Genomic DNA, 25,980 nt, shown 5'->3' with positions numbered 1-25,980 from the left:
GCATTAATGGCACTTTCACAGATGTGCAAGTTACCAACTAAATCTGACAGGTTGACTCATCAGACCACAATACATTTATTGTTTGGACTGCATTACAAATGAACTCGAGTCAGCAGGGTTTCTGGACTTCTGTAGATAAATGGCTTCCACTGAGTGTAGTGCAGCCTTAACTTGCATTTGTAAATACAGTAGTGTTTATTAATGAGGGTTTGTCAAACCCAAATTGCCTGCTGAGAAATATTTTATATAGTTTGTTTGTTTTTTGTTTTTTGCTACGGCATTTTTTTGCAAAGTGGTGTGCCTCAATCCATCCTTACTCATAAAGGACTAGGCCTTAACTGGATGCTCCTTTAATATTTAAGATGTTTTGAACATTTCACAGCATCCTTGTTCTGGAATATGTTGCAGACATCACTTTCAGAATGAGTGTATTTTACAAATCCAGTCAATTTGAAAGTGAAAACCATTACATATCTTGTCTTTGTACTGCTTTCTCCATCAAATCTCCCAACTCAATATCCAGTCATTATAAGCTAGAACAGAGTTCCTGAGTGAATGTTGGCACAGTAAGCAAAATACATCCCAAACCACTTACTACTATACTACACATACTTTACTACTAAACATAAACTCTACTATCTAGTTTAAGGAAACTGTCCCTTGCAGATAAGAACAGACTGAAATACATTATAGTTGTTATTTTAGAATATAGAGAATAACTGCTGTAGAACAAATAACCTAGAATAAACATGTACACATTTCTGAATATACTACAGTGCCCCCCCAACAAAAGTCCTCACCCCCGAAGACCACAAAGTCTTTGCACCGAACTGGGGTCCATCCTTTTCTCTTTGGGTGCACTGTGTTATAATATCGTAGTTGGTATTAAGTCAACTGTGAGGTATCCATCATGTACAGTGACCAACCAACTAAAAATCTTAATAGTCTTTCCGAAAATCTTAATGGGAAGATCTTTTAATAGAGAGTATGATATTAGCTCTATCATTTAGGAAACATCTTTGTGCTAAATTGCTTTTGGGAAGCCCAACTCAGAGCTTTGTTTTACTTCATTTTTTTAATTACCTCTTAGGCACTTGTATATACTTTCATTTTCTGTTCTCTTTCTTATTCTATTAAACCTGAAAGAATAATAATACTCATTCTCATTCTCCATGTTGCCAAGAACAGTACTTTCCTTTTAATTAAATGTTGCAAGTAAATTTAGATGTTTTCATTATATACCCTAGAATCAATAATGCTTTGATGTAACCATCACCAGGAATGCACCCATACAAAACAGTTCAATTGCAACTTTTGTCTCAGTCCTTAAATGTTTTTCTACAACAGAGACGACAACATAACAGCAGTATGGAAAAAGGGGCTAAAATACTGAAAATACTGATAAATATACTTTACTGATATGTTCAAAATGTAAGAGATACAGAATTTTTCTAAAAATGAAACTAACTGCACCTTATAAAAACATCTCCAAAAGGTTAATGGCATATCCATTGCAATTAGGGATGGAAATGAGAAAAAAGCCAGAAAAAAGCAAAAGATTAAATAGGTCTACAATGAAGTATCAAAATCTATAATATAACATAGATTTTCTTTTAAAAAGCTGAACAGCAGCAGCTATGGTTAAAATTCTTCTTTTTATCAGCAAAGGTGGCAATGGCTAAATGCAGTGCCCGTGTATTTCATGTAAAAAAAGACTGAAACAAAGCTAAATAATAATGACTAAAACTATTTTTTTCTGTTTTCTATTTCTACTGTCCATTTTCAGGTGGAGACAGAGGTGAAGAAGACACTGGTAAGAGTACCGCAGACTCCTTTACTGCACTGGAAACTCAATTAGTGTACAGTTTTCATGGCCTGCATAATATATGTCCTAAAATATGTTCTCATTCTCTGTATTTGTGGTTGCGAAAACCAGAAGTGTGAGAATCAGGACAAAATCTCTCTGAGGCCACTGGTTTTAGCACCAGTGTGATAACTTTTGTATGTATAATGTCAGATGATACACCACATCAGCTTTGCTCAGGTTATTTGCTCACGCACTAACCATGCCCCTCATTTATATAGCTCTTAGCCCCTTTTCTGAGTTACACCTTTCTCCTGATCCTTAGTTGCTCTGCACTTGAGGCCATCCTCCAGTGTCCACCCCATGGTTCATCCCATAGCGCTCCCGACTACTAAGATTAGGATTGTGAGTCTGATTCTCACTCAGGGTGAACCGCCAGTGCGTTACACCCCTACATGCAGTAACACATTCTGAACCTCACAGGTTGAGAAGATTTACATCTCTGCTTCTCTCTTACTCACATGCGCCATACAATAAACACTACTTTTCCATTTCAGTCTTTAGTATATACTAATATATAAAAATGTCATACCTCTATGAGGCAAGACCTCACATAGCAGAAAGAAATCAGTCAGATCACTGCACTGATGATATAGTTGATAGTCAAAGTCCATAGTTGATTGTCATTTTTAATTGCTACACATGGAAATAAAGTTGTTATGGTTGGGCATTGGGTGCTGGGGATTATGAAGGCTGTAATGTCAACTTATTCCTACTTACCAAAACCAGCTTTCTATTTCATCATGCCAGTTCACAGAATGCTGCATTAATGCTGTTAGCATTAATACAGTAAACTAATGTTAGATATTTAACTTGGTTCCATTATCAGTACAGCTTTAAAAGCAAGCCCTAGATGTCCCTAGTTTATTTAGTGCTATCTGCAAACCTGAAAGGTAGTACAACTTTGTTCAACAACTAAGTTTGTGCCAAAATAAGTTACATTACATGACATGATCCTGAACATTTGTTATATTAATAACTCAAAAGGAACATTACAACCATTTTTGCAACAGTGTTTTAGGGCTACCATTAATAAAAATAAAAATAGCAGACTTTGAGAATAAAGTAGTAAGATTTCAAGAATAAAATCATAGAATTACGACATTAGAGTGGCAATAATATCAGGGAAGGTCGCAATATTGTGGCCAAAGGGTTTGCATAAGGAAGGCAGCAGCTCCTCATGTTAAAATAAGGGATGTTGAGGAGTTAAAGTTATACTTTCTTATTGATTTCACCCATAAAGAAATATTCAGTCTACCTGTCTCTCATGGCCCATTCAGCACCAGCCTGTTATTAGTATAAGAAACAGCTTAAACCACTGTGCAGGAAACTGTGTTTATTTAGTATAAAGAGCCAGACGGACTCGGAGGAAACTGTCTGTCTGTTTTGTTGAAGGAGAATCGCAGGCAGGGTCATCTATACAGCTATTAGTGGCTACATATCTGTGTCATTCAAAGAGGCCATGAATTTTACAAATCAAAATGATCGAACCACAAGGAGACAGGAGTGAGTGGAACTCGGGCACGCTCAGCATCTTCACCATCGCCAGTACAGCAACCGAGACCCCAACATGTTATGGCAGCCCTTCCACAGTTAGCCCACTTTATCCTTGAAATATTATGACTTTATTCTCAAAATTGTACAAGTGTGTAATTTTAATAATAATAATAATAATAATAATAATAACAACAACAACAACAACAACAATAATAATAATAATAATAATAATAATAAAATGAAGTGTATAAAGTGAATTAAGGAAATGAATGAAAATGATAAAAGCATAATAAATATACACATACATACAAATAAAAGACAAATAATATACCTTTCTGACATTCACAGTTATGCCGAAAGAAACCTGGGGAATAAAGATGCTGATAAACAATATCAGTAAAGTTACCATCCTAACCAGTGAAGTCCCATCCACTACATCCATAATGGGCAAAAACAAATTCATGAACAATTTATATCATATTAAGACTTAGTCTTGTTTTCACCCTCTGTGAGCCAAGCTACACTGAGCTTGACTGGCTATATCCCCTAAATGAACCCTTTCTGTGGACCACTGGACGATGGTGTTTAAGCCAATAACATTTGAACACACAGTTTATCTTGTGCTGTACCTTTCTAATCTAAATGACAATGATGTCATAATCATATTAGAACAAGATATTATGTGCTTTATTAATCTCTTTACTGACTGTTTGCTAGTCACTGTGTCAGTGGCACACAAGGATAGTTGACAAATCCATCTTCTTTTGAAGTGTGATGGTGTGAAGACAAGGCATAAGGATTACTACATAGATACACGCATCAATCAATGAAACAACAAAGCAGTCATTCCTTTGACATTTCTGCATAACTTATTTAAGCTATTTGAATCAAGCAACATTGATTTCACAGTCAGCACAGATTTCACAGACCACTGATGATGCAGCAATGTTTTTACACAAGCTGACTTTTTTATTGTTTTTGTATTTGAAAATGAGTAGAAAACACTGTAATGTTATCAGGTCTCAGTTTTACAAGCCTTAAAGGCACATCGTATCATATATCATATCATATCATATCATATTTGGAGCTTCAAATTCAAATTATATCCATGAGAAACAGCACAGACTGAAGGCTCAGTTAGTGTTCCCACTACAAGTAAACATAAGATAATTTTTCTTAATTAATGATACAATGTTATTTTAGACTACGCAGGTGCTTAAGATATTTCCTCACTCTAGACCTTTTTTTAACATTGTTACAAAAGTATGTTTTTTTCATGTTTTTCAATAAATTTCACATATTTCAGAACAAGTGACAAGTGAACTGAAGTATCCAATGATGACGTAGTGTGGCATATACAATATATGGACAAAAATGTTGGGACACACCTCTTAATGATTGAATTCAGGTGTTTCCTTCAGTCCACTGGCCACAGGTTTATAAAATCAAGCACCTAGCCATCCAGTCTGCCTTTACAAACATTTATAAAACAATGGGCCATTCTAAAGAGCTCACTCAATTGTGGCAGACCATGTAAAGTTTCAGAGTGGGGTCGCCAATATTGCATTATTCACCTAGTGCATAAAAGACACCAATGCTCTGTTAAGTCAATACCTGCAGAGCTCCAAACCTTCTCTGGCATTAACATCAGCACAAAAACTGCACCCCGGGAGCTTCATGAAATGGGTTTCCATTGCTGAGTAGCTGCATGCAAGCCTCACATCACCAAGCACAATGCCAAGCATAAGATGGAGTGTAAAGCATGCCGCCACTGGACTCTGGAACAGTGGAAACGCATTCTGTGGAGTGATGAATCGTGCTTCTCTATCTGATAGTCTGATGGATGAGTCTGGGTTTTGCGAATGCCAGGAGAATGTTACGTGCCTGACTGCATTGTGCCAACTGTTAAAGTTTGTTGGAGGAGAGCTAATGCCCTTTCAGGGGTTAGCCTAGGGCCCCTTAGTTTCAGTCAATGGAAATCTTAATGCTTCAGCATACCAAGACATTTTGGAGAATTGTATGCCTCCAATTTGTGGGAACAGTTTGGGGAAGTCCCTTTTCTGTTCCAACATGACTGAGCCCCAGTGCACAAAGCAAGGTCCATAAAGGCATGGCTGGGTAAGTTTGATGTGGAAGAACTTGTCTGGCCCTCATAGAGCCCTGACCTCAACCCCATAAAGCACCTTTGGGATAAACTTTAGTGAGTTTGTGATTTGTGAGCTAGGTCCTCTCATGCAACATCAGTGTGTGACCTTACAATTGCTCTTTTGGATGAATGGGCAAAGATTCCTACAGACAAAGTCCAAAATCTTGTAGAAAGCTTTCCTAGAAGAGTGAAAGCTGTTATAGCTGCAAAGGGGGACCAACTCCATATTAAAGCCTATGGATTTAGAATGGGATGTCATAAAATGTCCTGTAGGTATAATGTGCAGGTGTCCTAATACTTTTATCCATAGTGTACTTTGGAAAGTAAACCTTAATTCTTATTGCTAATTTGTGCCAACATTTGGCACTTATGATACAGTCATACACAAAGTATAAAAAAATGCAGTTTTGTTGTTTCATGTTTGTCTTTGTAATGATGACAAACACTATGCTAGTCAACTCTCACCCTTAATAAACTGATTTGCTGCATCAGAAATACCTTGTGTCTTATTTCTCTCTCAGAAGATCAACAGCCCTCTATCCAGTTGAAGTCCACCCTCAGGCAGCTGTATGAAAGTGTACTTATTGGGAATTCAAAAACAGGCGAAGCAAAGTTTTTGGAGGATATCTACACTGATCTCATTATAGTGCAGAATCAAAGTGGAGGAGTCATTCATGAGCATGAAGTGAGACAAATGGAAATGTCTTCCAACAGACCTGCTACTGAGAAAATTTGTGTCCAATGCAAAGACCTTTTCAAGGTCCAGCCTGGTACCAATAGACGGAACAGAAAAGTGTTGACAATGGGAATTGCTGGAGTAGGCAAAACTGTGTCAGTAAACAAATTCATACTTGACTGGGCGAAGGGAGAGGAGAACCAGGATATAAGCTACATTTTTCCTCTTCCCTTCCGTGAACTGAATCTGAAGAAACATAAAAAGTTCAGTTTGATTGGCCTGCTGAATCACTGTTTATTTTCTTCAAAAACTAAATTGAAGTCTCTTCCAGAGGATGATGGTAAAATTTTGTTTATCTTTGATGGACTGGATGAATGCCGTTTTCCTCTTCACTTTGATGACGGAGAGGAAGTAAAAGACATCCATAAGAAGACCTCAGTGAGATCACTGATCACAAATCTTATCAACAGAAATTTGCTTCCCTTTGCTCTCACCTGGATAACTTGCCGACCAGCAGCAGCCCATCTGATTCCCAGGGACTACATTAATCTGGTGACAGAAGTACAAGGATTCAGTGATGAACAAAAGGAGGCATACTTCAGCAAGTACTGTAATCAGGATATGGCAATGAAAATTGTTTCACACATAAAGAAATCAAGAACTCTCCACATCATGTGTCAAATCCCAGTGTTCTGCTGGATCTCTGCCACTGTGCTTCAGCCTCTGATTGGTCAAGATAGCAATAAGGACATCCCCACAACCCTGACAGGAATGTACATAAACTTCCTACTGCAGCAGAAAAACTTAATGAAAAAGAAATACAATGAGAAAATCAAAACTGTTGATGCCGAGCACATCATTCTGAAGCTTGGTAAACTGGCCTTCTGTAATCTTGAGAGTGGTACTCTGAATTTCTATGAAGATGATCTTAAGAAATGTGGTATTGATTTCAGTGATGGCACTGTGTTCTCAGGAGTGTGCACACAGATTTTCAATCAGCAGGAGGGAATTTCTGAGAGGAACATTTTCAGTTTTGTGCATCTGAGTGTTCAGGAAAGCCTTGCAGCTTTATATGTGCATCACTCACACTGCAACAAGAAAAGGAATGCATTTAAACAGAAGACATTCTGGAACAAGCTCAAATGGATGAATAAGAAAATAACAGATCTCCATAAGTGTGCAGTGGACAGAGCTTTGCAGAGTGAAAATGGACACCTGGACCTTTTCCTCCGCTTCCTCCTCGGCCTCTCACAGAAGGATAGTCAGCATGTCCTAACAGAACTTCTACCAAATCTGAAGATCAAAGCAGAGAGTGATAGTGACACAGCCGACTATATCAAGATGAAACTACATGAGGAAATATCATCTGACAGAAGCATGAATCTCCTCCACTGTCTGAGTGAACTGAAAGACAACTCACTGATGACTGAAATCCAGAAACACCTGAACTCAGGAGATCTCTCAAAGCAAGAACTCACATCCATACAGTGGTCAGCTCTGGTGTTTGTTTTACTGATATCAGAGGAGACTCAAGAGAAGTTTGAGCTGAAGAAATACAGGCCATCTGACAAAGGACTGAACAGACTACTGCCAGTAGTGAAAAACACAAGACGAGCTCTGTAAGTAAACATTTTAAAAATTTGTAAAATAAGTTAAAATGTTAAGAATAATTCACATATGACATCACATAAGCTACAGTGTTTTCCCTGCTGTCAATTTAAATGCTGGTCCAATTGAGAAAATAAATTTATGAAACAAATAGTTTCACTCTAAATAATTTGTATAAACTGTGCACTAACATCAGTCTATGGTAGGGTTGTATGAATCTTTAATCCTTTAATAGATGCAAGTAACTGCAGGCTAATAAAAATAATCTAAATTATAGTAGAATTTTATTTTACGGCAAAGTAAGCACCTAGTATTTTTATTTTATGGAACAGTAAATGCCTGGTATTTAATAGATAAATATGTAGTAACTATTAAATAAAATCTTTGGATACATTTTGACCCTGTATTTAATAAAATGTTCAATTGTATTTTTTTTTTTTTTACTTTTTCCTGAATAAGGGCAGTAATAATGAATATATAAAATGATTTATCAATATGACTAATCTTTGCACATATTTTTACTTTGCAAGGCTTTCCATTTCAACTCTTTTGTTTCTCTCTGCTGGACGAACTGGATTTTGCCCTGTCACTGCCAGTTGCCAGATTCTTGGTTCTCCCAACAAATCCGGCCATTTCTGAAGTGCAATGCAATTAATATTATACTACAGTGGTGTAGAACGTCCTTGTTTGGACTACATTCCAAACATACTACTATTGTAATAAAAATGACACATTTTGGGTCAGTTTCAGACTGTCACAGCTCATATGCGCTGGTCATTCACACAGCATTTGTTGCTGAGTGGAGCAGGAAGAAAGTTCTACTGATATACTTTTACCAAATGAATAAACAGTCACAGCTGTCACTTTGCCCAAGAAATTCTTGTAAATTCTTACAAGAGCATTGTACAATTATTTACATTGGACAGCATTCTGACTTGTGCTTGAGCAATTGTTTCAAGCCTGATGGACCAGGAAACTGTTAAGCATGAAGGAGCACGAATCAGCAGGTAAAACCCATCCAACAGGCATGGAGTAAACTTAATGTGATAAACCTAACAAGCCTGAAATAGTGAGCTACACTATATAGACAAAAGTATTGGGACACGCCTCCTAATTATTGAGTTCAGGTACTCATTGCTAACAGTTGGATAAAATTAAGCACATAGCCTTGCAGTCTCCATAGACAAACACTGGCAGTAGGATGGGTCATACTGAAGAGCTCAGTGACTTAATGCTTCAACATTCCGAGACATTCTGGACAATGCTTCCAACTTTGTAGGAACAGTTTGGGGAAGGCCCTTTTCTGTTCCAGCATGACTGTGCACAGAGCAAGATCCATAAAGGCATGGCTGGTATGGAAGAACTTGACTAGCCCACACAGAGCCCTGACCTCTACCCCATTAAAACCCAAGAAACAAATACTTGCAAATGCAAACACAATTTGTAAATCTTCTTATAGTACATTTTTTTCCTTTGGCAGCTTTGTGAGTGCAATCTCACTGTACAGTCAATTAGAACATTTTCTTTTGAGTCTATTGTAAGATGTGTTGCATTTGCACTGTTTTGCAGAATTGCTATATGTAAACATTGTGAAGAGTTCTGTGACAATCTGAAGTCAGTTGAACAAAAAGACATTTCTTTGTTGTCCATGACTGGACATCAGTAAGAATGTTTTGTATAGGTCTGGGCTGTATTACAGAAGGTTCCTTTCTTTTTGTCTTAAGATTGGACATGTCAAGATAAGATTTTTCACAGTTTTGTTTTACAGAAGCAAATCTTATCTGAATTTTGAATTTTATCTTATTTTATCTCAAGTTTGGCAGTCTTAACCTACTCAATTGCAATCAACAATCACCTGTTATGTCTGATACCAAGCAACCGACCATATGCGCACAGCCTCAACATAAACACTTAACCAAGATAATGTTAAAATTGTAAGTTACTGGTCCCATTGTTGACGCAAAAAGGTCTAAACAAAACTAAAGTAATAAACAGGAGATCAGGAATATTTAAAATATTACTCCTGCTGTTTATCAGAGCTTTGTTGAACCTAAGTTTCAGTTTCCATTTCCCGGACATTTTAGCCAACGGCACTAATGTTGTTCCTCCTAATAAACAGCCACACGTCCAACTCTGCCTCATTTTTCACCCCCATCATTGTAATAGTATACTTGATGAGTTTTCATCAACATATACACACAGAGATAATAAGAGTGGACAGTGGAGATTGTGTCTGTAGTTTCTGGGATTTTTAAAATGTTGTTAGAAAAAAACTCCCAAGGGAAACCACTGTTTTGCAAAATAGAAAAATGTAACCTCATTATGCTAGTAGTGAAGTATGCTGCCTGTCACAGCTACCTAAAAATGACAGAAATGGTTAAAAAGAAGTTAGGACACCACTGAGACTGTCTTAAAGTTAGGACAGATTTTGGAAAATGTTGGTTATTCAGGATGTGTCTGTAATACTATTTTCTTATCTGGAGTTAAGATTGGGTAAGATTATGAATTGTTGTTCTGTAATAGTTGTCTGAACTGAAGTTGCTAAACTAAACAGATAAGATTTCAGAGTTAAGAAGTTTTTGTAATATGGCACCAGAAAATGACTGCACTTCAGCCACGTCAAAGAAAAAAGGAAAAAATCATCAATTTTAATGAACGTACGTCTGCTGTCAACATATGTCAACATGTATTGTTGCTGAGGGACTTTCAGAAGAGCTGCACTGCACCACTTCGGATTTTGCCATTAATACATTAAATGAAACTCAGATCAACAATGCAGCGACAAGTGGTCTGTTTGGTAAATCATTTTGAACTGCTAATGAATCTAGGGGACAGTATTCTCAGCAGTAATGACAGTGAAGCAAAATCAGCAAAGGTGACTATCATCAAGGACTCAAAGTGGATTAGCAAAGACACAAGACCTAACAAGTATTAGGTCTCAGCAGACACCAACACTGCACAGAGCACTCTGATCGTGGGTAATTCCATTATCAGGAACATAGGCAGAAAATCAGTGGTAACATACAGTCTTTCCAAAGGGCAGCAAAGAAAGGCACAGAGCTGCTTAGGACCCCCCATGAGTCAAAGGCCCCATAAAAATACATATTAGATATATTGCTTGTACGGATGTTAAATTAATCTGAGCCATACATTGTAAAAATAGCTCTACTTTGTGATTGTAGTGTTATCTGTAATTTCGGTGCAGCCCCCTCCCCATCATAGTTATTATGAACTATTCCATGATATGTGATAACAAATAAGTAACAAGGCAATTTACAGTAATCTACATTATGTTGAGAAGTTTTTTTGAGTTTTGAGCGGTAACATCAAATAAAGGATCAAAGTGCAGCAGAGAAACACAAAAAGAGGGAGGAAAGCAAGGAGTTTGTCATTACATTCCCAAAGCAAACTTTATATTTTTCAGTCAGAAGTTGATCAATTAGATGCCTTGGTGTTCTAAAACAACAAAGTAAGAAAAAATAAGGATAGTAGGATGCAGTACACGTTTAGTTAGCATTAGTTAGCCAGTTGGCTAACAGCTGGTTCTTCAGCATGGAAGCTTAGTTGTGAAATGCTGAGATCTGATCATATTGCCATTTTCTGTAGTTCATTGTAAAACAAATGAAGATGACAATTTAGATAAAGTATATTCATCATACGTACTGGTAACATTTTACTCTTTGTTTCTCCATTACACTTGACATCTCTGGAGTCATCGGGGCAGAAGTGTTTATGCAGCTGAGAGCTGCTTTGTTTTGATTGGCTTTCAGAGCTACATCTTTCAAATTTAAGGCTTTATTTGGCTTAAAAACCTGAAATGCACATTAATTTTAATAACATTATAAATAAAAACTGCAAAGTAAATTTAGATAAAGTAGATCTAGTATTAGAAATGAGTTGAAGTAAAAGTTCTACGATTATTATTCTACTCAAAACATACCATTACAGGGATGTACAAATGTACTCAAGTGCAGTAACAAGAGCAATATATTTTATTTTCCATCTCTGCTCAAAATTGAGTATTTGTAAATGCATTCCAGAACTGTAAAAATCAAAATTTGAATATTTAAAATGACATATTTCTACATTATAAGCCAAATAAAGGTAATAGGTTGAAGTGACACAGTACACTGCAGCTGACACATGCTTTAATGTGCAGATATTCTGTTTTAGCTAAGAAGGACAACTGGTTTATACCACTGTTGATACTGTGGGAACATATGATATTTATGCAGAGTGATCTCCTGTGGATGTAGGAGATATTAGGAGATAATTAGGAATAAAGAACAAATAATTAGTGCAATATTGTATTGGTTATTAGTGACCTAAGTCATTATGATGTGCCACATGATTTTTCTTTTACTCCCTTTGATTGTGTCTTTCTTCTCCCTTTGTAGATTGGCTTCATGTAATCTTGGGGTAAACACTTGTGAAGATCTGGAATCAGTTTTAAAACTGGAAAATGCTTCTCTAAAAGAACTTGACCTCAGTAACAATAACCTGTGTGATTCAGGAGTGGAGCTGCTCTCTGCTGGACTGAAAGGTTTACACTGTAAACTGGAGATACTCAGGTTAGCTTTCTCTAAATTCTAAACTCAAGTTATGAATTTCATTACTTAAGATTGTTTCCCTTTATTTGTTGGGGATACAGAATTCTATTATGTTTCTCACTCTAAGCACCCCAGTAATGTACACTATGCTGCCAAAAGTATTCACTCACCCATCCAAATCATTGAATTTAGGTGTCCCAATCACTTCCATGGCCACAGGTGTATAAAACCAAGCACCTAGGCATGCAGACTGCTTCTACAAACGTGTGAAAGAATGGGTCGCTCTCAGGAGCTCAGTGAATTCCAGCATGGTACCGTAATAGGATGCCACCTGTGCAACAAGTCCAGTAGTGAAATTTCCTCACTACTAAATAGTCCACAGTCAACTGTCAGTGGTATTATAATAAAGTGGAAGTGATTGGGAATGACAGCAACTCAGCCACGAAGTGGCAGGCCACGTAAAATGACAGAGCGGGGTCAGCAGATGCTGAGGTGCATAGTGCGCAGAGGTCACCAACTTTGTGCAGAGTCAATTGCTACAGCTCTCCAAACTTCATGTGGCCTTCAGATTAGCTCAGGAACAGCACGTAGAGAGCTTCATGGAATGGGTTTCCATGCCCAAGCAGCTGCATCCAAGCCTTACATCACCAAGCGCAATGCAAAACGTCAAATGCAGTGGTGTAAAGCGCCGCCACTGGACTCTAGAGCAGTGGAAGGGGTCTTCTCTGGAGTGACGAATCACGCTTCTCCGTCTGGCAATCCGATGGACGAGTCTGGGTTTGCCAGTTGCCAGGAGATTGGTACTTGTCTGACTGCATTGTGCCAAACGTAAAGTTTGGTGAAGGCCGGATTATAGTGTGGGGTTGTTTTTCTTTAGGAGTTGGGCTTGGCCCCTTAGTTCCAGTGAAAGAAACTCGATGCTTCAGCAGACCAAGATATTTTGAACAATTTCATGCTCCCAACTTTTGGGGACGGCCCCTTCCTGTTCCAACATGACTGTGCACCAGTGCACAAAGAAAGGTCCATGAAGACATGGATGAGCGAGTTTGGTGTGGAAGAACTTGACTGGCCTGCACAGAGTCCTGACCTCAACCCGATAGAACACCTTTGGGATAAATTAGAGCGTAAACTGCGAGCCAGGCCTTCTCATCCAACATCAGCGTCAGAAATCTTAGCTGAGTTATTCAAAAAGGGCATTTGACATTTATTTTAATTTCCTTTTTCGTGTATTGTAAAATCTGTTGTATTAACCCTTGCTTTGCAGATTAACTTTGTGTAATCTTGGAAAAAAGACTTGTGAAAATCTAGAATCAGTTTTAAAACTGGAAGCCTCTTCTCTGAAAGAGCTGGACATCAGTAATAATGACCTGCAAGATTCAGGAGTGAAGATCCTCTCTTCTGGATTGAAAAGTTCAAATTGTAAACTGGAGATACTAAGGTAGGCTTTCTGTTATTTACTATTGGAATGGAGTGTTAATCTTTGGAATTCATTGTTGAACAAGAAATAAATATCAATGGTTAGGGCCATCCACCTGATACCTAACACAAAGGTTCCCCTCTGAGTCTACCTACCACCTAAAACACAGAATAGCTAGAAAAGGTCCATAACCTGCTGACCCAAGTGCTTTACTTTTCAGATGTCACATTTGGGTAAGTTTACCACCAACTGAGCACTCTCTAGTCATTTGCATTACTGACAGAGATGATGTACATGTACCTGTTAGGAACCACTGTGCACTACTACATCATTAATATATGTGATCACATTACTCAGTCCAACAGTGACTGTATTCCTTGAGCATTGGAAAGTAGCTGGTGCATTCTTCATTCCAAATTGCAGAAGTCGGCACATACACTATATAGACAAAAGTATTGGACACCTATACATTACACCTACAGGAGCTTTTATGACATCCCAACCCCATTATCTCTCCTTCACCAAACTTTACAGTAGGCACAATGCGGTCAGGCAGGTAACATTCCTCTGGTATTTACCAAACCCAGTCACCTCCATCATACTGCTATTTAGAGAAGCATGATTCCTCACACCACAGAATACATTTCCACTGCTCCAGAGTCCAGTGGTTCCTAAAAGCTTCCACTTTTTAAAAATATCACTCACAGTTGATTCTGGAACATCTAGGAGGGAAGACGTTTCACAAACGGACCTGTTGTGATGATAGCATCCTATTTTCAGTACCACGCTTGAATTCAGTGAGCTCTTTAGAAAGACCCATTCTTTCACAAATGTTTATAGAGGCAAACTGCATGGCTAGGTGCTTAATTTTATACACCTGTGGCAATGGGACTGAATGTAATACCTGAATCCAATGATCAAGATTGTGTCCCAATATTTTTGTCCATGTAGTGTATCAATGATAAATTTAGAAAATGTTTTCTACCAACAGTTAGTATGTAGTATGTGTTTCAGACCTGTGTGTTAAGCTGTTCTCAAGTTATAAAAAGTTATGAGAAATTTGATTAGTAAATATCTTCAAAACACATTCATTGGATTTTAGGAGTAATTAAATGTGTTGATTTTATAATGAAAAGGATAATAGTTGTTGTAGTAAAAAATGTATCAAAATGTATCAGTAAAAAATTATTAAAGCTTACAAATGTCAACATACAAACACTCTTTTTATTATATTTTAAATTGAGATTGTGGAAACTTGGTGCTTTTTTACTGAGCTCTGAATGAGATTGATTTTTTTTTATTTTAGATTTTTTGAATATTAATAATGACTTGTGTATATACCTATCAATTGTTATTATTTTTATGTTTTGTTGAGTTCTGTATAATATTTCGCCTGATTCACTCAGTCTCTGTCTATTTTTACTCTCTCTGCAGATTATCTGGTTGCATGATCACAGAGGAAGGCTGCTCTTATTTGGCTTCAGCTCTGAGATCAAACCCCTCATACCTGAAAGAACTGGATCTGACCTACAACCACCCAGGGGAGTCAGGAGTGAAGCTGCTCTCTGCTAGACTGGACGATCCACTCTGCTCACTCAACATACTCAGGTATGAACAACTGTGTTCAGAGGTGTGTTTTTGTATTTCTGACACACCTCTCCACCATATTTTTCCTGGATATGAAGTAATATTGTAACTGTAAACTGTAGTACAATAACTGTACAATATATTATAGTAACTGTACAATACAGAATTGTGAGTGTACAGTATATGGTAGCATAGTAAAAGTACACTATAACATAGTAACTGCACTACAGTAATTGTACACTACAGCATATTTATCTACTGTGGTACATAACGGCACATTACCATATAGTGACTGTACAATATACTGTAGTATAGTTACTGTGCATTATAGTACAGTAACTGTACTCTATGCTGTAGTATGATTACTGTGCACTATAGTATAGTAACTGTATACTATACTGTAGTGTAATTCATGTGCACTGTAGTATAATAACTGTACTCTATACTATAGTATATTTACTGTGCACTATAGTATAGTGACTGTACACTATACTTTAGTGTCACTTTACCAAATGGCTTAGTTTACAAGACCTCTCACTGAACCCCCAAGCTAATAGCTTTGGCACACAAAGTAGTAAAGTACCGCTATAAACTGGATTAAGAATACTCACAAATTTTATCTAGAGTCAGACTACCTCCAATCACTAATACAATGGGACAAAGTCTCTCTCTGGAGACAGCAGTGCAACTCTTAAACAAGACATTCTGAGTAACATAAAATCACATTTCTAAGATTTTTTCCATGTCTCTACATTATAAGCTTTCACTCCAAATGTTGATCACTGATCCTATTTCATCACCAGACGACCGGACATACTAAACACAAGGTTGTACAATATATTATTATTAATCTATTGGTTTAACAATAGAATTAACTGATATTCCAAACATAGATCTATAGCTCAATCAAGTAGCTGGAATAAGACATGCCCCACCATCACAAAGCAATTCCACATACAAATTGAAAGAATGCGTATTTCATGATACTTCATGATGTTCAAAATTTTCTTGTTTGCAAGTGATATAACTTTTTTGCTACTTAGTTAATTTCCTATATGTGTATCTCTTCTATGAGTATAAATGCTAGGAGTACAGAATGTATATTGCCTTGTTAATCTTACCCAGGTAATCACTTTCTTTTAGGAAACCTTAGAGCTTTATCAAGTATGTATGGTTTGTATTATGGACTTAAATTGTTAAAAGTGATTACTTCTTTCTGTCCTAATATCTAAAATAATATTCTAATTATCATTAATTTTATTAGATTTTAACTAACTAAGGCATTACTTAAGCATTCAGAAATTATTAAAACTACTTAATAACATATAAAATAATGTAATTCATATTCCTGTCAATCAGTCATATTTCTATCATTAGTTAATAATTGAGATATTACTTAATCATTTAGTAGTGATTACTGCTGTCTTAAGTAACATTAATTGATGTACACTTGGAGAGAGACAGAGAAAGACAAACAGAGAGACAGAAACAGAAACAGACAGACAAAGCAAGGGAAATGCAGACAAAAAAAACTCTCAATTGAAAATGGCAAAACCTGGAAAATATACTCTGAAGATCTTTTATAAAAATCCAGAATGCCACAAATTAAATTCAAACCAGACCACGGTCACAAACTTCCCAAATTAGAATCAGCAGTAGAAGATAATCTGTGTCCTCTAGACTCCATTACTGTACAAGAATTACAAGAACAACTCAGTTATTAAAAATGGGAAAGCATGCAGAACTGACAATATTAACATTGAGAAACAGTCATCCCAAATTACAACTGGCTGTCCTAAAAATATACAATCTAGTGGTCTGAAGTGTAAGTTTGCCTGTGATTTGGAATAGAGATCTCATTATCATGATATATAAAACTGGAGATGAATTGACCAGAGTATCTACAATGGAATCTGAGTAAATAAACACTATATTATTAATATATTTTATGAAAGAAAATGTACTAACAAATGCAAATTAGCTTTTTATCAAAACCAGGACAACAGATCATATTTACACCTTAAATTCACTCATTCAGATACACATCCACCAACAAGAAAAGGGAAAATACTTATACTGCTTGTTGTATAAAACTAAAAAAGCATTCTGGTTGGCACAAAGGACTATTCCTCTAATTATTCCCAACTGGATTATGAGGAAAGGTTTGTTTTAATTACATCCAAATATAACAATAATAAATGTGAAATTAAAATTGAGAATAAAAGAACAGAATTCTTTACACAAGGACATGGAGTAGATCAAGGTTGATCTCCAACCATCTTCCACATATACATTAATAACCTGGGCACAACCCTGAATAATCATCAAATTTAGAACTAGAACTAAATAAGTAAGAAATAAAATTCCTCTTATATGTAGATGATTTGGTCTTGCAGCTCCTATAGCACAAGCCCTGCAACAACACACAACTGTACTAGAAGAACACTGTTAGAATTGGGCATTAGATATTAATATCAATCAAGCCAAAACAATGATTTTTCAGAAAAAAAAAAAGCCAGATGACACACTTTACTTTTGGTGGCACCACATTACACACTATGGAATATAATTACCTAGGACTATTAATCAATGCATCTGGTAACTATAGCAGAATTATGAAAGCATTGTTAGAAAACTAAGAAAGGAATAGTACACTCCACATGCTACAATTAGAGGTCGATAATCAAGACAGATATTCATAATTTTTCAGATGATCGGAATCTACATATGAACCTGCTTCCTTGCTGATAAAAGCACTTTTCTGATGCAACCATTATAAAAAAAAACACACTTCTTTAGTCTGTCTCTCTTTCTCTGGATTGGTATAAATGTGGATGACGCATTGAGTACAACCAACCAGCACTTCTGTAGTCTGTCTGTGTACTGTCTGCAGCTCTATAATGGAAAAAATGTGGAGCACATGTGGAGTAAATCCAATCAAATGGTTTTCGGTGTTTATGAGAATGAAGAAGTGCTGCCGTCACTTCCATAGCAAGAGAATGTTGAGGTTTAAAACCCACTTAGTCATATAATTTCACTCACTCATTCACACACATGCCTCGCATTGGAGACCATTGTCAGTGTACTTCTCACACAGTTTTTGCTCTGATGAACAGGTACACTCAAACAAACGAGGCTTGCGCATGCAGCTTAAACTCTGCCTGAAATATCACATATTTAGTGAGAGTGAGGTTTCTGGGTATGGAGCAGACATGGTGTGCAGACCCACACTGCATGTTTTATGTTTAATAAATAAGTTTCTGCAATTACTCCTCATTGTTTTATTTTTGCTTGTTAAAAGTATGGAGAGCTGCAGCTACTTCCAACAAATCCAGTGCTCTGAGAGGTAAACGAGAGGTTTCCATCAAATTGTGCAGCAATTATTTCAACACTGTCAGTGAATCATACTACACATCTGTTTTATGTAAAATATGTGTGTGTGTATTTTTTTATTTAAGGCTTTTAAACCTCTTTTTTGAGCTCAGTTTATCATATAGTTTGTGAAATCGGTTATAAAATCTACATCCCTCTAAATGTAGATTTTCCCCTCAAGATAAATAAATCTTGTATTGTTCAACATAAAACCTATTTAATTTTGTTAGCCTATGACATGTAGTTACTCAGATATTCACATCTCCATTCATCCATCCATCATCTAAAGAGCTTATCCTTCTGGGTCACGGTGGGGTGCTGGAGCCTATCCCAGCTGTCATTGGGCGGAAAGCAGGATACACCCTGGACAGGTCGCCAGTCCATCGCAGGGCAGACAGACAGACATACACATTCACACACACCTAGGGGCAATTTAGCACATCCAATTGGCCTGACTGCATGTTTTTGGACTGTGGGAGGAAACCCACGCAGACAACATGCAAACTCCACACAGAAACGACCCGGCCGGGAATCAAACCCAGGCCCTTCTTGCTGTGAGGTGACAGCGCTACCCACTGTGCCACCGTGCCGCCCTATTCACATCTCAAATTATGTAAATTTTTTGGAACACCCTGTATAAAGATCTAAAAGATTGTAAAGACTGTAAAGATTATTACAGTTCAATTTAAACTGATATCCATCATTTGAAGAGGAAATGATTAAAACTGAAGATGTGATACGCATGTGTTTAAGAGAGACACCAGAATGTGTTAAACTATCAGACAAATATGTTTATAGCTGTTACACACAGAGAACAGACTGAAATACAACCTTAAACTAATCACACATAACTGTTATTTATTTAACTGTGTGTGTGTGTGTGTGTGTGTGTGTGTTTGTGTGTGTGTTTAGAGTGGAACATGGAGGTGAGATGAGAATCAGACCAGGACTGAAGAAATGTAAGTACACACACACACACTCACATTCACACACTCATACTCACATTCACACTCTCTCACACACACTCTATCTTTTCTTGTGTGCAGATTCCTGTGAGTTCACTCTGGATCCAAACACAGCAAACAGTTCTCTCTCTCTGTCTGACGGGAACAGAAAGGTGGAGCGTGTGAGACGGTATCACTCATATCCTGATCATCCAGAGAGATTTGACCGCTGTGCGCAGGTTCTGTGTAGAGAGAGTGTGACCGGATGCTGTTACTGGGAGGCTGAGTGGAGCGGAGGGTTGTTGGCTGAAATAGCTCTGACATATAAATCAATCAGCAGGAAAGGAAGCGGAGATGACTGTGAGTTTGGAGGAAATGAAAAGTCCTGGATTCTGAGCTGCTCAAATACCAATTACTCTGTCCGTCACAATAAGAAGAGCACTGATCTGTCTGTACCTTCCTCCAGCTCTAAGAGAGTAGGAATGTATGTGGACTGTCCGGCCGGCACTCTGTCCTTCTACAGTGTCTCCTCTGATACACACACACTGACACACCTACACACATTCTACACCACATTCACTGAACCGCTCTGTGCAGGATTTACAGTTTATAATGACTCCTCAGTGTGTGTGTGCAAGATAGAATAACATCCTGTGCATGTGTATGTGTGTGTCCACTACACAAGTAGAGCTCATAAACATTACAAAACATTTACTTCAACAAAGAGAAAATTGGATTGTCTTTCTGTCTCTCTTTCTCTTTATGTCTCTCTTTCTGTTTCTCTGTCTTTTTCTGTCTCTCTCTCACTCTATTTTTCTGTCTCTTTCTCTCTCCCTCTCACACTGTCTCTCTCCATCTCTCACGCACTCTCTCCCTCTCTCTCTGTATCCCTCTCTCTATTTTCAAGTTGAATTTTTCCCCTTGTAATGTTTGTGTGGTTTTATGTAAATAAACACCCACAATTAATTTTACATTATCATTTCTTATTTCTCTTTATTCTTTATAATTAAAGTCTTTTTATGTTACTGTGTCTTCAGGACTGATATATGTAAATGAGCTCTGTTCTGATTGGCTGTACTGTATTCTGCCTCGTTTAAAAAGCAGTTCAGTCTGTATTTCTCTGATTTGGAGATGATGTAGATGGAGATGATGTAAGGAATCAAAGGAATATCTACAATAAATAACTAATTAAACTCACATAACTGTGTACATTTACTCACATAACAGTGTTTATGAAACTCATATCTGATTTATTTACACCTGTATAGATGATGTAAACTGAGTTTAAAGTAAAACTAAAACAACTTTCAGTTTAGCTTGTGGCTAGTGGGTTAGGTCATAGTTAGTATGTTATTTCACAGCTAGTAGGTTATTTCATGGCTAGCTAGTTAGGGCATGGTTCGCAAGTTAGCTCACAGCTAACAGGTTAGGTCATGGCTACAAAGTTAGGTCATGACTCGCTCACAGCAGAATAGATTGCACCTAGTGGATTAAGCCAAGGTTAGCAGGTTATTTCGTGGCTAGCGGGTTAGCTTATGGCTGGTGAGTTAGGTCAAGAGATGAAATCCAGTAAACATTAGTTGCTTATTTGTTTTGCAAGCCCATCAGTACTTTTTCTCCTGCACTGGCAGCTCTTCAAGGCTCTGTTCATTTATTTGATTTCCAGTCAAAAAGCAGAAACAATATTTGTACAATAGCTGCAACAACTAAATATATCAAAAGTTTCAGTGTTTAGTGTTTCCACATGTATTGCAACTCACATTCTTTTTTGGGACTTGTTTTCAGTTCTTCAAAAATATCTGCAGGGATCAGAATAAAAACACTCTTTTGTACCTGGCTCAATCTCCCTAACTGACAAAAATAGATCAAATAACTATATCTAGATTAATCAATTAACGCTTTGTAGCCAGTCACAATGGCCCACCCACAGCGTTACTGGATTGGTCCAAACCTAGGCCAGAAGTCAAGTGAAACTGCTTAAACTCTCTTTTTGTCACCTCCATGTTTGTGGGAGATGCAGGTAACAAGCTTTGCTTTTATTAAAAGAGATATGTTCATGTTCCTTTACATATTACATTCTTGTGAATATCTTTTGGAGCTTCTCAAGCAAGAACTAAACTAGGTAACATCACTCACTACCTTGCATATATCTTTGGAGCATCTCACACATAGAGTTGCAGCCCTGGGTACTGAATTAAAGTGAGTTGTTTTCTATTTAAAAGTTTCACTTTTCTAGAGAATCCATCAAGCAAGGGGTACTACAACGCTCTGTCTTAGGCCCAGGTTTATTTTCTTCTTATATGATATGGTTAGGTTCCATCTTCCAAAATGGATCTTATTATGGCAACTGTGATTCTTCTTATATGGGAATCCGTCAGTCATCAATGTTATGCCTCCAAATGGCTCAGAACACAACATAACGTGGGCCAGGGGTGCCCAAACTTTTGCATACTGCTGTATTATTTCACAGAATTTTTAATGTTTTAGAAAAAAACAGCAAGACACTTGAGGCTGTGTATCAGCGATTTCACTTCGCTTTAAATTGTGGGGAAAAAACATGGTCATGCACAGCCTCTAGTGGCGGACGTCTTTAGAACACTCCTTCCCAGCCCGATCATCAGGAGGTGAAGGTTCATCCCTGTGTTGTATTTTGGTTTGAAGCAAAAACATAGACCATCTTGAGGACTGTGACGACCATGTTAGGAACCAACACTTTAGAATATCAGAAGACTCCTGAACAAGATATACATACATGAACAATCATGAGCTCAGTTGAGGCAGCGTACATCGTGGTTAAGAGAGTCTGCTGGACAATACTGCAATTGTAGATACCAAATGTACATCATAGCATCTACCCAATCATTTGTGATTTTTACATGTATTTACATCTTTTGGTTTTATGTCATATGTTGATGTGAACGCTAATCAAACCAGCACTAAAACTCAATAATTAATCCTTTTCTGCTTTGGTGGGGACCAAGGGAACCAAATTACAAAGATAAATACATGGATTCAGACTAATAGTTCAGGATAGAGCAGTTTTCTTTCTTGTGTGAGTGGTTTAATTGGATTTGAGAGATTTTGGTCCATTCTGTCACTGCAGTCCCAAACATGTAGTTTATTGCATAACGATATAAATCTCATTTACTGTGCAGTCACAGGGCTGGACGAAATGGCAAAATATATTTTTGTACTGATAAATTATGCCACAACAAGATATGCTTTTCTGAACATATCTTGGATACTTGTAAAACATTAACCAACTGTTACATATTGAATAAAACTTTTTTTTTTTAGATTTTTTTTTTAAAATACAGCACTACTGATTCTTTTTTCTCTGTTCCAACTGATCAGATGTCTGAAAAAATATAATGAAAATTACTTGAAGTATTGCAATGTTATATTTTGGCCATATCGCCCACCTTTATGGAGTTCTACTAAATACACACACATTGATAAACACTACTAGCACATTTGCACACTCTTTGTAAGTGTTGTCAAGCCAACATTCAGTTTGTTAACAAACTTTCCTACTTTAGTGTACAACTGCTATTTCTTTGATAATGTCTTTGGATGCTTTTAGATGTGTTTTATGGATTTTGTTTTAGGAAATTCAGGATCTTTTTAAGTAAAATCTTATGGCTCCTGTATTTAGACGTGTTCTTGCACAAAAATGGAAAACTTCAGACAGCAAAAATGTCTTCACTGATCAACTACATTTTGGGTAAGTTCATTTTATTATTTTAAATCATGTTACAGAATGCATGTTTACATAATAAGCATGACAAGGATTTTTTTTTTAATCCAACTCACATATCATGATTATTCATCTCCCTGTTAGTGCATTTATGTGTCTTAAATGTACTCATGTGCCTGAAGCTCCGCCCACATTCAGAGCAGTAATACGGTTTCTCTCCAGTGTGAATGCGCTGGTGCTCTCTGAGATTACTCTGCTGACTAAAACTCCGCCCACACTCAGAGCACTGATACGGCTTCTCTCCTGTGTGAATGCGCTGGTGGTCTTGGAGAGTACCGTAACGATTAAAACTCCTCCCACACTCTGAGCAGTGATACACCTTCTCTCCTGTGTGAATGCGCTGGTGCTGCAGGAGAGTACTCTGTTGAGTAAAACTTGCGCCACACTCTGAACACTGATACGGTTTCTCTCCAGTATGAATGCGCTGGTGTTGTTTGAGACGACTCTTTCGATTAAAACTCTTTCCACAGTCTGAGCAGAAGTACGGCCTTTCTCCTGTGTGAATGCGCTGGTGCTGTTTGAGATTACTCTGTCGATGAAAACTCTTTCCACACTCTGAGCAGTGATGTGCCTTCTCTCCTGTGTGAATGCGCTGGTGTCGGTGAAGAATGCTCTGTAGAGAAAAGTTCTTCCCACAGTCTGAGCAGCAATACGGCTTCTCTCCTGCGTGAACACACTGGTGCTTTTTTAGAAAACTTTTAGCAGTGGCAAGTTCTGAGCAGTGGCAAGTTCCCTCCTTGCCTGTATTTCTCATCATTCTTGTGGGAGATGTACCAGAGAATGGATTTTGAGTATTGGAGCTTGTTCTGGATGCCATACTCTCTTATTCAATTTCTCCTTGTTTCAGCAGTCTGGCTTGCTCCTCTTAGCAGCATCTTTGGAGTTTTTGGAGATAAATATGAACTGGACACTAGGAAGAAAAAAGAGAAGAAAAGGTCAAACTAAGTATGAAATGCAACAAACTTTCTTAAACAGAAAGGTGGCAAAGGAGGTATTTGGAGTGATGCTAGAGAAGAAGCACTTTTGGTTCCCTAAAGAGCCTTTCAGTGGATGAAATGTGAGTGTAATAACACATTTTTAATATCCACTTTCCTGGATTCAATCTGAGTGTAGCATTTCTGTTATTTATATTGGCTAATAGTTCTAGGCTAATGTGATACTGGGTTGTAGTGATTCTTATTTTACACCAATTAGACATGAATCAATGTTTATCATGTATAAGGTCACATTTAACTTGTCATTCAAACAGAACGTTCACCAGTTTTCATGCTCCCCTTCTGCTCATTGTGTCTCAGATGCTTATATCATTTGGAAATATAAGCAAACTTCTAGAACCAATACAGATACACTTGAAATTAACAATATTTTGATCACTCACAGAAAACTGGACATTGTTTTGCTGACTGAAACTTGGAGACAGGTTGGGGACTACCTACACTTAAATGTGTCAGTGCCTAAAAAATTTACTTACATCTAAGCCACATCTCACAGAGAAAGGAGGAGGTCAACCTATAGGTTTCAAGGTTGATAGTTCATGAAACTTCATCTCACATCTTGTGAGTATTTGGCTCCCCTAACCCATAGCTACAGCTGTTCATCTAACATCCTCCCAAATCATCATCTCATTATTAGTCTAATCCAAGAGAACTGCTTACAATGATCTCATGCATTTCACACACTGAACTGCACTAAATTCAGTATCACTAAATACAGTTTTCAGATTTGTAAATCAGCATGTGTGTCTGTAACTCACGTAGAATCCTTACATTAAAACTACAAATTCTAATTTGCTTTTTATAATATTTATGTTGCAACTACAGTTAACATATATACCTTATTTCAGCAGTCACTGGAAAACACCCAGTACATGTCGTCAGTTCATCAGAGAGCAGACAGACAGACATATACATTCACATACACAGGGAATGTAGCAACTCCAATTCGCCTGACTGCATGTCTTTGGACTGTGGGAGGAAACCCACACAGACACAGACAGAACATGCAAACTCCACACCCTTCTTACTGTGAGGTGAGTTTTAATTCATATCTCAGATGTCCAGTGGGTAAAAAAAGTACATACACCAAGTAAACCTGCTGCCATCGGGGAGCAGACTGCGGAGTCTCCGGGCCAGGACAAGCAGACTGGGGGACAGCTTCATGCACCAGGCTGTCAGGATGCTAATCTCTCTCCCTACTTTGACCCCCCCCTCCCCTTCTGTCCTTCACACACACAAAGTTTGGACCCAAACACGTGTTCCTAACCCCCACTCCCCAATACTGAACACATTCTCAGGGACTGTTACGCACCCATCAATCACGCTCCATAAGTTCATTCTAATTGCACTACTGTTTATATTTGCACTATTTATATCCATAGACCTGTCACTTCATTATTAATTTCAGAACATTCTTATATTTATATATATTTTTTTTTTGTTATTCTATTTTTCTACAATTAGTGTTTGTTTTTTATGATTTTATTTATTTTTACGATTAGTGTTTAGTGTTTTTTTAGTGTCTATTTAATTCACACATTTCCTGTTTACCGTCTTTTTAATGTTA

General features: G+C 37.4%; 1 protein-coding gene and 1 pseudogene across 1 annotated transcript in view; one reads left to right on the top strand and one right to left on the bottom strand.

The window, feature by feature from the left end:
- LOC118803526 overlaps positions 1-25,980 on the top strand; it is a 28,758-nt pseudogene that overhangs the window by 2,374 nt on the left and 404 nt on the right.
- LOC118803532 (zinc finger protein 850-like) overlaps positions 23,380-25,980 on the bottom strand; it is a 34,621-nt gene continuing 32,020 nt past the window's right edge. Inside the window, 1 exon segment of the mRNA XM_036564022.1 lies at positions 23,380-24,100. Coding sequence (XP_036419915.1) covers positions 23,471-24,100 — 630 coding nt within the window. The 3' untranslated portion in view covers positions 23,380-23,470.

Source organism: Colossoma macropomum, unplaced genomic scaffold (assembly GCF_904425465.1).
Source record: "Colossoma macropomum unplaced genomic scaffold, Colossoma_macropomum, whole genome shotgun sequence".
In the NCBI taxonomy this organism is placed as follows: domain Eukaryota; kingdom Metazoa; phylum Chordata; class Actinopteri; order Characiformes; family Serrasalmidae; genus Colossoma; species Colossoma macropomum.
This window is presented reverse-complemented; position numbering and strand designations above follow the sequence as displayed.